The sequence below is a fragment of the Schistocerca cancellata genome, chromosome 9 (assembly GCF_023864275.1).
Source record: "Schistocerca cancellata isolate TAMUIC-IGC-003103 chromosome 9, iqSchCanc2.1, whole genome shotgun sequence".
NCBI lineage: Eukaryota > Metazoa > Arthropoda > Insecta > Orthoptera > Acrididae > Schistocerca > Schistocerca cancellata.
Genome location: NC_064634.1, coordinates 511,778,708 through 511,794,570, shown reverse-complemented (window position 1 = coordinate 511,794,570; position 15,863 = coordinate 511,778,708). Strand labels below are relative to the sequence as shown.

Here is a 15,863-nt window from a genome sequence, read left to right as displayed (position 1 = left end):
GTCCTGTGAGAGCTGCATTGGCGATTTTAAGTCAGACCACTTTATTGCACATTGTTTCTATTTCTGTAATAATGTTTTAATTGGCACTTAGAACTTTCAATAGAGTTACTTAATAATATCAGATATACTTGGGCTCATTCATTCTCTTAACAACCTACCTGCTTCAGTTGAAAAGCTGCTGTTCCCCTGTTTACAATCTGTGCCTCCGCACTGTTTCGTACATTCTAGTCCCACTCCGAAGAGCGTCATATGCGTCGTGAACATGCAGTGGGAAGACCTGAGCATCAGAAACACGTTCAGCACACTCAACGTGTTTCAGATGCTCCCTCACGTAAAACTGCAGAGTTTTAAGTCTGATGATCTGGAAGAACACGCCACAGGGCCTCCATGTCCTAAGCAATGTCTGGGAATGATGATGTTGTCGTGTCGGCAAATTTTAATGCGGAAATGGGGTGGTGCTCTATCATGCGGAAACCGTATAACCTGTCTTATTGCCAAAGGCATATTCTCAAGCAGCCAGGCAGACTATTCCACAGGAAGCCCAGGTACGATCGTCCACTGAGATATTATGATATAATAACGGTCCCAGCATGTGGTCGGCAAGGATTCCAGCTCACACACTGATACTGAAACGATGCTGATGACACGCCCGAACTATTCTCCGATGATTGTACACAACAGTTGACTATTATGTACTCTGATGATGCCAAGACAGTTTATTCTCGTTTAAGTTTTATCTTCAGAATCCAATCTTTTCTAGTCAATGACTTAATTTTCGTTTCATGGCTATTACAATTTTGTTATAATTTGTATCCACGGCTATCTCTGGTGTCCGGTTTACTGTGATTTATAATAGAAATGAAACGCAACTAACATCACCGACTAACAAAGGCCGCATTGTAAAAGTAAAGCATCAAACGGAATCAACTGTCATTCCAGCTCTCAAAAGTATTTCGCGAAAATATTCTATTTAAACAAAACTTACCTGGTAATAACGATCTAGCAACAAATAAACAGTCGACAGTTTACTCATTGCTGTAGTATGTGCCTCTGCTCCAACTACATGTCTGTATGTGTACAAACCGATATTTCTGTACAACGTTTATGAACTTAAGTAGGGTCAGCAATCGTGACGTCTACATTATTACTTGACAATAAGCTATAGCCGAAACAAGCTTGAAGCAAAGAAGAAGGAATGCTAATTAAACCATTTATAGCTTACCTGGAATTATTCGTTTCAAAACTTCTTTTTATGACGTATACTATGCTGCAGGTCCAACAGAAAAGCATGTAATATTCATTGTGGTCTGGAAATTGGATGTGCATGTGCCACACCTGACGACGACACTGATTTAAAAAGTGACATGATGGATATAACTAGAGTGGAATCCAGTGAAACGAAATATGAAGAACTGTATTCACCTTCGATCCACTTCCTAATTACAATCACAAAGGTTAGTAGTGGTTTCATTCCAGATTCCAGGACTATACTATTACCGTCCTAACACCTTCCTTCGCCTCCCACCTACCCCCCCACTAACCCCTCCCCCCCCCTCCGTCCTAAAAACTGCAGTTTTACCATCCTTACCCCTCTTCACCTCGATCTCCATTGCCCAAACATTGGTTACGAGCCTTCTCACGATAAGTTTCAAAATGGTTCACATGGCTCTGCGCATTATGGGACTTAACATCTGAGGTCATCAGTCCCCTAGAACTTAGAACTAATTAAACCTAAATAACCTAAGGGCATCACACACATCCATGCCCGAGGCAGGATTCGAACCTGCGACCGTAGCAGTAGGGCGGTTCCAGACTGAAGCGCCTAGAACCGCCCGGCCACACCAGCCGGTTCACGATAAGTTGCCAAAGTTTTGCTTGTATATAATACTTACGATAAATGCATTTGACAGCTGGAATGACAGTATATTTTAGTTGAATCTTTATGTTCACAGTGCAATCATAGCTGTACCGTCCATACTCCTTCCCTCCCCCATCCTTCCTCCCCGCCCTCAAATTGCTTACGTGCCGGCTCACGATGATGCGGCGAAGGTACCCTCTCCAGGTGCGTTCCTACTGAGGTCGACTAATATCGTCAGTAGTAGGACGACCTCTGGCCTCCACGACACTACATTTCCGGACGCCGTGTCTCTTTCCGCAGCCCTCCATCCGCTGGAGACAAGAAGAAGGCGGCCCCCACTCAGCCGCAGAGCAAACACAGCCGGACTGCTACCGCGGCCGCGGCGCCCGTGGCTGCTCCACCCTCTGCACCATCTGATGCGGCCGTCGCTTGTGGCACGCCGTGAGTACACCCACTACTTATGCATATTTCCCGCATTCCCAGCAATATTTATGGGGTGTTAGCCAAGTGTAACTGGCAAAGCATCGAGTCTGTGTTTATTGTATTTCTTACCCAACTTTGCGGACAGACAATATTCAGCGTACACCTGTCGAGTGACAGTACTCGTTCACGATAGGGAATAATAAACTAAGATTTTACGCAATATTTCAATGCATTGCTCAGCCAGAACATTACGACCAGCTACTTGTTAGCCTGTTGTCTGCTTTAGGCACGGATAACAGCGGTGACACCTCGTGCATGGAAGCAGTGATTCCTTGGTAGGCTGATGGAGGGAGTTGGCATCATAGCTGTACACACAATTCATCTAATTTCCGGAAAATCCGAGGGGGGGGGGGGCGGGGGGACGATGAGATTTGTCGCCGCATTCACTCACATACCAGATGTGTTCCACCGTATTCACATCTGGAGAGGGGGAGGGGAGGGGAGCAGCACGTCAACGGGAATTCGCCACTGTGTCCCTCGAAACCCTACATCAGACTCCTGGCCTTGTTACATGGCGCATTATATTGTTGAAAATTGTCACTGAAGTTGGAAAACTTATCTTCATGAAGGGGTGCACGTGGTGTGCAACCATTGTACTATGCTCCTTTGCCGTCATGGTGCTTTGCACGTGCCCCGCTAGACCGATGCTTGCCCATGAGAATGTTCCCCAAAGCACAATGCAGCCGCCATCACCATGTCTCCATGCCACAGCACACGTGTCAGGAGGCCGTTCCCCTGAAACAAAATGGCGGAGTGGTCAGCACACTGGACTCGCATTCGGGTGGAGGACGGTTCAATCCCTCGTCCGGGCATCCTGATATACGTTTTCCATGATTTTCCTAAAACGCTTCAGGCAAATGCCGGGATGGTTCCTTCGAAAGGACGCGGCTGACTTCCTTCCCCATCCTTCCCTAATCCGATGAGACCTATGAATTCGCTGTTTGGTGTCTTCCACTAAACCAACCCAACCCCTGGAACAAGGCAGATTCGCCCCCTCCCATCGGCCTGATGAAGCATATATCGGGATTCATGAGACCTTGCAACGCACTGATACTGCTGCAGCGTCCAGTGCCGATATTCACGTCACCATTTCAGTTGTATTTATCCATATTATTGTGCATGGGTAGTCAGCTGAGGAGGCCCATCGCTAGGAGTGTTCGGTGCACTGTGAGTTCAGACACACGTGCACTCTGCCCAGCTTCAAACTCTCATGTTAGATCCGCAACAGTTCATCACTTGTGCTGTTTTACCAGTCTGGTCAGCCTACGACATCTGAGATCAGTAATGATGGCTGGCCGCCCATCCCCATGACGTCTGGACGTGATTTCACTTTTGTTTGGCTGCATGTTGAAGACTCTCACCACAGCACTCTTAGAACACCCGACAAGTCGTGCTTTTTCCATTATGCTGTGCACAGCCTCTGAGTTATCAAAATCTGCCCTTGGTCAAACTCAGATAGATCACGTGCCCTCTCCATTCTACACTCGTACACCACTACATGCACCGTACGGGAGTGTGACTATCAGTCATCCCTTGTCAGGTGATGTTTCTTTCACCTGGACGGCTATATATCGTAAGTAGATCACTGGTCATAATGCTGCCGTTGATCAAGGTATCTGTAATAATACTTTAAGAAGCTGTTTTCTATAAAATGGCTCCATAATATCATAGATTCGATGTCACTACCTTATCTGAAATTTCTTGTGCACTCAGTTCAGCAACTTACCCAATTGTGCCTCGAACAGCGTGGTCCCCAAGTTTCCTGTTAAAAACATCATCTGATAGTAATGGGCCACATTAAATACAATTTCAAGTTACTGCCAATCTAATTCCTTTGATACTGTTAGTATATAATCTAACTGTGCTATCCAGTAGTTGCATTTTCACTTCGGGACAACTGTTCACAGTTACATGTGGTTTTTCCTTGTGCTGTACTTTGTACAATTTACTGTTTGATGCGCTGAGCTACTAGTGTGGGATACTCAGGGGAAACAATGTTAAATTCAACAGACCAATGGTAAATCATTCATCTTAGCGGATCTGCTATTCCTGGTCACAGTGTGTGTTCAGTTATTTGTATGCAGACAGTCACTTAACAGTACTCTAAACAACCATATTTTTGCTCTTGACCCCCTTCACACATTCCCCCTTTTTGGCCATGATGGTGACATATAATGACGTTAGAATAAATCGTTAATGCCATGACTCAGGGTAGCGGATCGCAATCTCAGTTCTTACAGAGCATGTACTTTGAAGTGTTCAAGTGGAAGATCAGAAACGATAGAAAAACACACTTTGAAGTGTTTTATAAAATTTAGTTACTCGAAGAAGACGAAATTTTTCTAGAAAATTTGTTTCTCTAGATGACTTCGATAGAGCACTTATTCAGAGAAAATTTTTGGATTATTATGAACAGAAGAAGAAAATCCTAACGTCGAAAAAGCTGCTTATTTTTTCAAAACCACCCATAATTAATTGTAAAGGAGGGTAAAGGTTCTGTAATATTTCGAGGGAAATGCGTTTTAGTTTTAAAAATGTAAAAAAAGAGTAACTTCCTAACAAAACACTCCTTCTTTATTGCAAAGCGGAGTGACCATTAGAGAGCAAACTGATGTAGTGAATAGTGGGCAAATAAACCGATGTTGTTCGCGTGCACGACGTGTATGCATAGGCATTACAGCGTGAAAAAGTGCTGGCAATATTAAGAAATTCTCGGTGTAAAGAATAACAGCAGCGAAGACCAAAGTGCTTTTGTTGTTCACATCAGAGGTGCAATGGGTTGCATTGATGGAACAGAATTAATTTATGATTCGAAGTCAAAGATGTACGAATACCACTATGATATGAGTGGGGTAACATCACAAAAGGTTAGAAGTAACCTGATTATTAATATCCCTGTTGCCAAGTTATTAAAATTGATAATAAGCACGGCGGTCGGTCACTACCGTCGTGCCTTCCGAGGTCTGTTCGGAAGGGGGGTTTTCACCTAAGAGTATACAACATGACTGGTTAAAAGTTGCCAAACCTGCAAAATGGTAGCACACTGCTCAGACCCACATAGCTCTCACTTCCATAACTCGCTAAAAGACATATGTGAATGGCTAATTCAGAACAAATTCAGATTTGAATCGAACTTAACAAGAAATGAGTTTTTACAAATTGTGTGTGGTAATAAATTAAAGCATTTGTTTATAGCAGGTTCCATTTTAAAGCATAAGGATCATAAAGTTCAGGAGCTTGCGCAGCACTTCTTTGATTTGAACCCTCTAAAGCTTATCTTGAATACAGTGACACAAAAGACTGCAGAAAAATTGTTCCTTCCCAATAAAGCAAATACCCAAGGGCTTTTCCCTAAGATACAAAATGAAGAGCAAGTAGCAACTCTGGTCTCGTAAACTGGCAAAGGGAAACCATGTGCTGACCTGTGGCGGCTATACGCTTTGGCACGGCGGTGGGTCACTACCGTCGTTCCTTCCGAGGTCTCTTCGGAAGGGGGGTGTTCACCTAAGACTATACAGCATGACTGGTTAAATGCTACCAAACTTGCAAAATAAGTTGAGGACTGGTGCGGAGATACATAATAAAGGAAACAGCAGAGAATACACTAATCAGTATTAGTCTCGAGAGTGAAATTGAATGTGTAGCACATAATGGTGTTAGGTATATGGAAACTGACGCCATGTATGAAACTGCAATTGATCGAAGTGAAAATATGCACTTTTCATAGCACAACTGTAGGCGCAACGTCCTCTCTTCCACCCACATCCCGCAGTACACGGGGCTTGAAGCTGCCACACTCGCCGGTGCAACAGTGTTGAGGCCGCCTAATGTCAGAAGTAGAATGACGCCTGCCCTGGGTCACGCTACACTTTCCCAAGCCCTGTTTCTCTTTGCAGCTCGCCAGACACTGGAGACAGTAAGACGGCCGCCTCCGTTCAGCCACACACCAAACATGACGGAACACGTGTTGCAGCTGTGGCGCCCACGGAGCCTCAGCCCACTCCTCCATATGACGACGCCGTCTCCTCTCGCATGCGGTGAGTACTGGCACCAAACGTGCAAATTATCACCATTCACAGCATGGTTTATGGGGACGCTAGCCAAGTGTGAATCTCGGAACACCGAATGTCGCTTTGTTGTACTTTGCCTCAACATTTTAATCCTTACCCCCCTCCACCGCGATCTCCACTGCCCAAACACTGATTACGAGCCTTCTCACGATAAGGTGCAAAAGGTACCCCTCTCCAGGTGCGTTACTACCGAGGCCGACTACTATCGTCAGTAGTAGGACGACCTCTGGCCTCCACGACACTACATTTCCGGACGCCGTGTCTCTTTCCGCAGCCCTCCATCCGCTGGAGACAAGAAGAAGGCGGGCCCCACTCAGCCGCAGAGCAAACACAGCCGGACTGCTACCGCGGCCGCGGCGCCCGTGGCTGCTCCACCCTCTGCACCATCTGATGCGGCCGTCGCTTGTGGCACGCCGTGAGTACACCCACTACTTATGCATATTTCCCGCATTTCCAGCAATATTTATGGGGTGTTAGCCCAGTGTAACTGGCAAAGCATCGATTCTGTGTTTATTGTATTTCATACCCAACTTTGCGGTCAGACAATATTCAGCGTACGCCTGTGGAGTGACAGTACTCGTTCGCGATAGGGAACAACAAACTAAGATTTTACGCAACATTTCAATGAATTGCTCAGCCAGAAGTTACGACCAGCTACACTACTGGCCTTTGAAATTGCTACACCACGAAGGTGCCTTGCTACAGACGCTGCAGGGTCTTCAACATGCAGCCAAACCAAAGTGAAATCACGTCCAGACGTCATGGGGATGGGCGGCCAGTCCTCATTACTGATCTCAGATGTCGGAGATTGACCAGACTGGTAAAACAGCACAAGTGATAAACTGTTGCGGATCTAACATGAGAGGAAGAAGATGCTCTGATATGCAAATGATTAGCTTTTCAGAGCATTCACAGAAGGTTGGTGCCGGTGGCGACACCTACAACGTGCTGACGTAAGGAAAGTTTCCAACCGATTTCTCATACACAAACAGCAGTTGACCGGCGTTGCCTGGTGAAACGTTGTTGTGATGCCTCGTGTAAGGAAGAGAAATGCGTACCATCACGTTTCCGACTTTCATAAAGGTCGGATTGTAGCCTATCGCGATTGCGGTTTATCATATCGCGACGTTGCTGCTCGCGGTAGTCCAGATCCAATGACTGGTAGCATATATGGAGTCTGTGGGTTCAGGAGGGTAATACGGAACGCCGTGCTGGATCCCAACGGCCTCGTATCACTAGCAGTCGAGATGACAGACATCTTATCCGCATGGCTGTAACGAATCGTGCAGCTACGTCTCCATACCTGACTCAACAGATGGTCACGTTTTCAAGACAACAACCATCTGCCCCTACAGTTCAACGATGTTTGCAACAGGATGGACTATCAACTCGGAGACCATGGCTACGGTTACCCTTGACGCTGCATCAGAGACAGGAGCGGGTGCGATGGTGTACTCAACGACGTACGTAGGTGAACGAATGGCAAAACCATTTTTTCGGATGAATCCTGGTTCTGTTTACAGCATCATGATGGTCGCATCCGTGTTTGGCAACATCTCGGTTAAAACGCACATTGGAAGCGTGTAATAGTCATCGCAATACTGGCGTATCACCCGCCGTGACGGTGTGGGGTGCCATCGGTTACACGTCCCGGTCACCTCTAGTTCGCAATGACGCCACTTTGAACAGGGGACGTTACATTTCAGATGTGTTATGACCCGTGGCTCTACCCTTCTGCGAAACCCTACATTTCAGCAGGATAATGCACGACCGCATGTTGCAGGTCCTCTGCGGGCCGTACTGGATACAGAAAATGTTCGGCTGCTGCCAACCCAAATCTCTCACCAATTGAAAACATCTGGCCAATGCTGGCCGAGCAACTGGCTCGTCACAATACGCCACTCACTACTTTTGATGAACTGTGGTATCGTGTTAAAGCTGCATGGGCAACTGCACATGTACACGCCATCCAAGCACTGTTTGACTCAATGCCTAGGCGTAACAAGGCTGTTATTACGGCCAGAGGTGGTTGTTCTGAGTACTAATTTCTAAGGATCTATACACCCAAATTGCGTGAAAAAGTAATCACATGTCAGTTGTAGTATAATATATTTATCCAACGAATACCCGTTTATCATCTGCATTTCTTCTTGGTGTAACAATTTTAATAGCCAGTAGTGTACTTGTTAGACTGTTGTCTGCTTTAGGCACGTATAACAGCGGTGACACCTCGTGCACGGAAACGATTCCTTGGTAGCTGTACACACAATTCATCTAATTCCCGTAAATTCCGGAGTAGGACGGTGAGATTTGTCGCCGCATTGAATCACATACCAAATGTGTAGCATCGTATTCAGATCTGATGAGTTTGGGGTGAGGGGGGGGGGGGGGGTGGAGCACGTCAACGGGAATTCGAAACATGGTGCATTATATTGTTGAAAATTGTCACTGAAGTTGGAAAACTTAATCTTCATGATGGGGTGCACATGGTGTGCAACCATTTTTCTATGCTCCTTTCTCGTCATGGTGCTTTGACGTGCCCCACTAGACCGATGCTTGCCCATGAGAATGTTCCCCAAAGCATAATGGAGCCGCCGTCAGCATGCCTCCATACCACAGCACAGGTGTCAAGAGGCCGTTCCCCTGGAAGAAGACCAAGCGAGATGGCGGAGTGGTTAGCACACTGGATTCGCTTTCTGCAGGAAGACGGTTCAATCACTCGTCCGGCCATCCTGATTTGCATTTTCCATGATCTTCCTAAATCACGTCAGGCAAATGCAGGGATGGTTACTTCGAAAGGGCACGGCTGACTTCCTTTCCCATCCTTCCCTAATCCGATGAGACCTATGAATTCGCTGTTTGGTGTCTTCCACCGAACCAACCGAACCCCTGGAACAAGGCAGATTCACGCCCTCCCATCGCCATGATGAAGAATATATCGGGATCCATGAGACCTTGCAACGCTCTGACACTGCTGCAGCGTCCAGTGCCGATATTCACGTCACCATTTCAGTTGTATTTATCCATATTATTGTGCATGGGTAGTCAGCTGAGGAGGCCCATCGCTAGGAGTGTTCGGTGCACTGTGAGTTCAGACACACGTGCACTCTGCCCAGCTTCAAACTCTCATGTTAGATCCGCAACAGTTCATCACTTGTGCTGTTTTACCAGTCTGGTCAGCCTACGACATCTGAGATCAGTAATGATGGCTGGCCGCCCATCCCCATGACGTCTGGACGTGATTTCACTTTGGTTTGGCTGCATGTGGAAGACTCTAACCACAGCACTCTTAGAGCACCCGACAAGTCGTGCAATTTCCAAAGTGCTGTGCATAGCCTCTGAGTTATAATAATCTGCCCTTGGTCTAACTCAGATAGATCACGTGCCCTCTCCATTCTACACTCGTACAGCACACACACTGATACTACATGCACCGTGTGGGTGTGTGACTATCAGTGATCCCTTGCCAGGTGATGTTTCTTTCACCTGGACGGCTGTATATCGAAAGTAGATCAATGGTCGTAATGCTGCGGTTGATCAAAGTATCTGTAATAATACATTAAAAATCTGTTTTCTATAAAATGGCTCCATAATATCATAGATTCGTTGTCACTACCTTATCTGAATTTTGTTGTGCACCCAGTTCAGCAACTGCTATCTCCCCGTTACCCAATTGTGCCTCGACGGGCGTGGTCCCCAACTTTCCTGTTAGAAACATCATCTGATGGTAATGGACCACATTAAATACAATTTCAAGTTACTGCCAATCTAATTCCTTTGATACTGTTAGTATACAACCTAACTGTGCTATCCAGTAGTTGCATTTTCACTTCGGGACAACTGTTCATAGTTACATGTGGTTTTTCCTTCTGCTGTACGTTGTACAATATACTGTTTGATGCGCTGAGCTACTAGTGTGGGATACTCAGGGGAAACAATGTTAAATTCAACAGACCAATGGTAAATCATTCATCTTAGCGGATCTGCTATTCCTGTTCACAGTGTGTGTTCAGTTATTTGTATGCAGACAGTCACATAACAGTACTATAAACCACCATATTTTTGCTCCTGACCCCCTGCACACATTCCCCCTTTGTGGTCATGATGATGACATATAATGACGTTAGAGTAAATCGTTAATGCCATGACTCAGGGTAGCGGATCTCAATGTCAGTTCTTACAGAGCATGTACTTTGAAGTGTTCAAGTGGAAGATCGGAAGCAATAGAACAATACACTTTGAAGCGTTTTATAAAATTTAGTTACTCGAAGAAGACGAAATTTTTCTAGAAAATTTGTTTCTCTAGATGATTTCGATAGAGCACTTATTCAGAGAAAATTTTTGGATTATTATGAACAGAAGAAGAAAATCCTAACGTCGAGAAAGCCGCTTATTTTTTCAAAACCACCGATAATTATTTGTAAAGGAGGGTAATCGTTCAGTAATATTTCGAGGGATATGCGTTTAATTTTTAAAAAACGTAAAAAAAGAGAAACTTCCTAACAAAACACTCCTTCTTTATTGCAAAGCGGGGTGACCATTAGAGGGCAAACTGATGTAGTGAATAGAGGGCAAATAAATCGATGTTGTTTGCGTGCACGACGTGTATGCATAGGCATTACAGCGTGAAAAAGTGCTGGCAATATTAAGAAATTCTCGGTGTAAAGAATAACAGCAGCGAAGACCAAAGTGCTTTTGTTGTATACATCAGAGGTGCAATGGGTTGCATTGATGGAACAGAATTAATTTATGATTCGAAGTCAAAGATGTAAGAATATTACTATGATATGAGTGGGGTAACACCAGAAACGGTTAGAAGTAACCTGATTATTAATATCCCTGTTGCCAAGTTATTAAAATAGATCATTAGCACGGCGGTCGATCACTAGCGTTGTGCTTTCCGAGGTCTGTTCGGAATGGGGGTTTTCACCTAAGAGTATACAACATGACTAGTTAAAAGTTGCCAAACTTGCAAAATGGTAGCACACTGCTCAGACCCACATAGCTATCACTGCCATAACTCGCTAAAAGACATATGTGAATGGCTAATTCAGAACAAATTCAGATTTGAATCGAACTTAACAAGAAATGAGTTTTTACAAATTGTGTGTGGTAATAAATTAAAGCATTTGTTTATAGCAGGTTCCATTTTATAGCATGAGGATCATACAGTTCAGGGGCTTGCGGAGCAATTCTTTGATTTGAACCCTCTAAAGCTTATCTTGAATACAGTGACACAAAAGACTGCAGAAAAATGGTTCCTTCCCAATAAAGCAAATACCCAAGGGCTTTTCCCTAAGATACAAAATGAAGAGCAAGTAGCAACTCTGGTCTCGTAAACTGGCAAAGGGAAACCATGTGCTGACCTGTGGCGCCTATACGCTTTGGCACGGCGGTGGGTCAGTACCGTTGCGCCTTCCGAGGTCTGTCCGGAAGAGGGGTGTTCACCTAAGACTATACAGCATGACTGGTTAAGTTACCAAACTTCCAAAATAAGTTCAGGATTAGTGCAGAGATACATAATAAAGGAAACAGCAGAGAATACACTAATCAGTGTTAGTCTCGAGAGTGAAATTGAATGTGTTGCACATAACGATGTTAGGTATATGGATACTGACGCCTTGTATGAAACTGCAATTGATCGAAGTGAAAAGATGCTCTTTTCATAGCACAACTGTAGGCGCAACGTCCTCTCTTCCACCCACATCCCGCAGTACACGGGGCTTGAAGCTGCCACACTCGCCGGTGCAACAGTGTTGAGGCCGCCTAATGTTGTCAGCAGTAGGATGACGCCTGGCCTGGGTCACGCTACACTTTCCCAAGCCGTGTTTCTCTTTGCAGCTCGCCAGACACTGGAGACAGTAAGACGGCCGCCTCCGTTCAGCCACACACCAAACATGACCGAACACGTGTTGCAGCTGTGGCGCCCACGGAGCCTCAGCCCACTCCTCCATATGACGACGCCGTCTCCTCTCGCATGCGGTGAGTACTGGCACCAAACACGCAAATTATCACCATTCACAGCATGGTTTATGGAGACGCTAGCCAAGTGAGAATCTCGAAACACCGAATGTCGCTTTGTTGTACTTTGCCTCAACATTGTAATCCTTACCCCCCTCCACCGCGATCTGCATTGTCCAAAGACTGATTACGAGCCTTCTCACGATAAGGTGCAAAAGGTACCCCTCTCCAGGTGCGTTACTACCGAGGCCGACTACTATCGTCAGTAGTAGGACGACCTCTGGCCCCCACGACACTTCACTTCCGGACCCACTGTCTCTTTCCGCAGCCCTCCATCCGCTGGAGACAAGAAGAAGGCGGGCCCCACTCAGCCGCAGAGCAAACACAGCCGGACTGCTACCGCGACCGCGGCGCCCGTGGCTGCTCCACCCTCTGCACCATCTGATGCGGCCGCCGCTTGTGGCACGCCGTGAGTACACCCACTACCTATGTATATTTCCCGCATTCGCAGCAATATTTATGGGGTGTTAGCCCAGTGTAACTGGCAAAGCATCGAGTCTCCGTTTGTTGTATTTCTTACACAACTTTGGGGTCAGACAATATTCAGCGTACGCCTGTCGAGTGACAGTACACGTTCGCGATAGGCAACAACAAACTACGATTTTACGAAATATTTTAATGCATTGCTCAGCCAGAACATTACGACCAGCTACCCTACTGGCCATTAAAATTGCTACACCACGAAGGTGACGTGCCACAGACGCGAAATTTAACCGAAAGGAAGAAGATGCTCTGATATGCAAATGATTAGCTTTTCAGAGAATTCACAGAAGGTTGGTGCCGGTGGCGACACCTACAACGTGCTGACGTGTGGAAAGTTTCCAACCGATTTCTCATACACAAACAGCAATTGACCGGCGTTGCCTGGTGAAACGTTGTTATGATGCCTCGTGTAAGGAAGAGAAATGCGCACCATCACGTTTCCGACTTTCATAAAGGTCGGATTGTAGCCTATCGCGATTGCGGTTTATCATATCGCGACGTTGCTGCTCGCGGTAGTCGAGATTCCAAGACTGTTAGCATATATGGAGTCGGTGGGTTCAGGACGGTAATGCGGAACGCTGTGCTGGATCCCAACGGCCTCGTATCACTAGCAGTCGAGATGACAGGCATCTTATCCGCATAGCTGTAACGAATCGTGCAGCCACGTCTCCATCCCTGAGTCAACAGATAGTCACGTTTTCAAGAACACAACCATCTGCACGAACAGTCAACGACGTTTGCTGCAGGTTGGACTATCAGCTCGGAGACCATGGCTGTGGTTACCCTTGACGCTGCATCACAGACAGGAGCGCCTGCGATGGTGTACTCAACGACGAACCTGAGTGAACCAATGGCAAAGCCATTTTTTCGGATGAATCCGGGTTCTGTAAACAGCGTGATGATGTTGCATCCGTGTTTGGCGTCATCGCGGTGAACGCACATTGTATTCGTCGTCGCCATATTGGCGTATCACCCGGCGTGACGGTGCGGGGTGCCATCGGTTACACGTCTTGGTCATCTCTAGTTCGCAATGAAGGCACTTTGAACAGGGACATTTCATTTCAGATGTGTTATGGCCCGTGGCTCTATCCTTCATTCGATCACTGCGAAACCCTACATTTCAACAGGATAATGCACGACCGCATGTTGCAGGTACTGTGCGGGACCTTCTGGATACAGAAAATGTTCGGCTGCTGTCCTGGACAGTACATTCTCCCGATCTCTCACCAATTGAAAACGTCTGGTCAATGCTGGCCGAGCAACTGGCTCGTCACAATACGCCAGTCACTACTCTTGATGAACTGTGGTATCGTGTTGACGCTGCATGGGCAGCTGTACCTGTACACCCCATCCAAGCTCGGTTTGACTCAATGCCCAGGCGTATCAAGGCTGTTATTACGGCCAGAGGTGATTGTTCTGAGTACTAATTCCTAAGAATCTATACACCCAAATTGAGTGAAAAAGTAATCACATGTCAATTCTAGTATAATATATTTGTCCAATGAATACCCGTTTATCATCTGCATTTCTTCTTGGTGTAACAACTTTAATAGCCAGTAGTGTACTTGTTAGACTGTTGTCTGCTTTAGGCACGTATAACAGCGGTGACACCCCGTGCACGGAAACAACGATTAAATGGTAGCTGTACACACAATTCATCTAATTCCCGTAATTTCCGGGGTAGGACGGTGAGATCAGTCGCCGCATTCAATCGCATACCAAATGTGTGTCATCGTATTCAGATCTGAGAGTTTGGGAGGGGGGGGGTGGGTGGGATGGAGGGAAGCACATGAACTGGAATTCGAAACATGGCGCATTATAATGTTGAAAATTGTCACTGAAGTTGGAAAACTTAATCTTCATGATGGGGTGTACATGGTGTGCAACCATGTCTCCATACCGCAGTACAGGTGTCAAAAGGCCGTTCCCCTGGAACAAGAGCGGTTAGCACACTGGACTCGCATTCGGGTGGAGGACGGTTCAATCCCGCGTCCGGCCATCCTGACATGCGTTTTCCATGATTTTCCTAAAACGCTTCAGGCAAACCGGGATGGTTCCTTCGAAAGGGCAAGGCTGACTTCCTTTCCCATCCTTCCCTAATCCGATGAGACCTATGAATTCGCTGTTTGGTGTCTTCCACCGAACCAACTGAACCCCTGGAACAAGGCAGATTCACGCCCTCCCATCGCCATGATGAAGAATATATCGGGATCCATGAGACCTTGCAACGCACTGATACTGCTGCAGCGTCCAGTGCCGATATTCACGTCACCATTTCAGTTGTATTTATCCATATTATTGTGCATGGGTAGTCAGCTGAGGAGGCCCATCGCTAGGAGTGTTCGGTGCACTGTGTGTTCAGACACACGTGCACTCTGCCCAGCTTCAAACTCTCATGTTAGATCCGCAACAGTTCATCACTTGTGCTGTTTTACCAGTCTGGTCAGCCTACGACATCTGAGATCAGTAATGATGGCTGGCCGCCCATCCCCATGACGTCTGGACGTGATTTCACTTTGGTTTGGCTGCATGTTGAAGACTCTCACCACAGCACTCTTAGAACACCCGACAAGTCGTGCAATTTCCAAAGTGCTGTGCATAGCCTCTGAGTTATCAAAATCTGCCTTTGTTCAGACTCAGACAGATCACGTGCCCTCTCCGTTCTATACTCGTACAGCACACACACAGATACTACATGCACCGTGCGGGTGTCTGACTATCAGTCATCCCTTGCCAGGTGATGTTCCTTTCAGCTGGACGGCTGTATATCGAAAGTAGATCACTGGTCATAGTGCTGCGGTTGATCAAGGTATCTGTAATAATACATTAAAAAGCTGTTTTCTATAAAATGGCTCCATAATATCATTCGATGTCACTACCTTATCTGAATTTTCTTATGCACTCAGTTCAGCAACTGCTATCCCCCCGTTACCCAATTGTGCCTCGAC

General features: G+C 46.2%; 1 protein-coding gene across 1 annotated transcript in view; it reads left to right on the top strand.

Annotated features, from left to right (window-relative positions):
* The window catches only part of LOC126100896 (proteoglycan 4-like), an 84,835-nt gene that overhangs the window by 32,875 nt on the left and 36,097 nt on the right, over nucleotides 1-15,863 (top strand). The window contains exons 5-9 of the mRNA XM_049911562.1: nucleotides 2,159-2,299; nucleotides 6,238-6,378; nucleotides 6,686-6,826; nucleotides 12,253-12,393; nucleotides 12,701-12,841. Of these exons, the coding sequence (XP_049767519.1) occupies nucleotides 2,159-2,299; nucleotides 6,238-6,378; nucleotides 6,686-6,826; nucleotides 12,253-12,393; nucleotides 12,701-12,841 (705 nt within the window). The remainder of the gene's footprint in view (nucleotides 1-2,158; nucleotides 2,300-6,237; nucleotides 6,379-6,685; nucleotides 6,827-12,252; nucleotides 12,394-12,700; nucleotides 12,842-15,863) is intronic.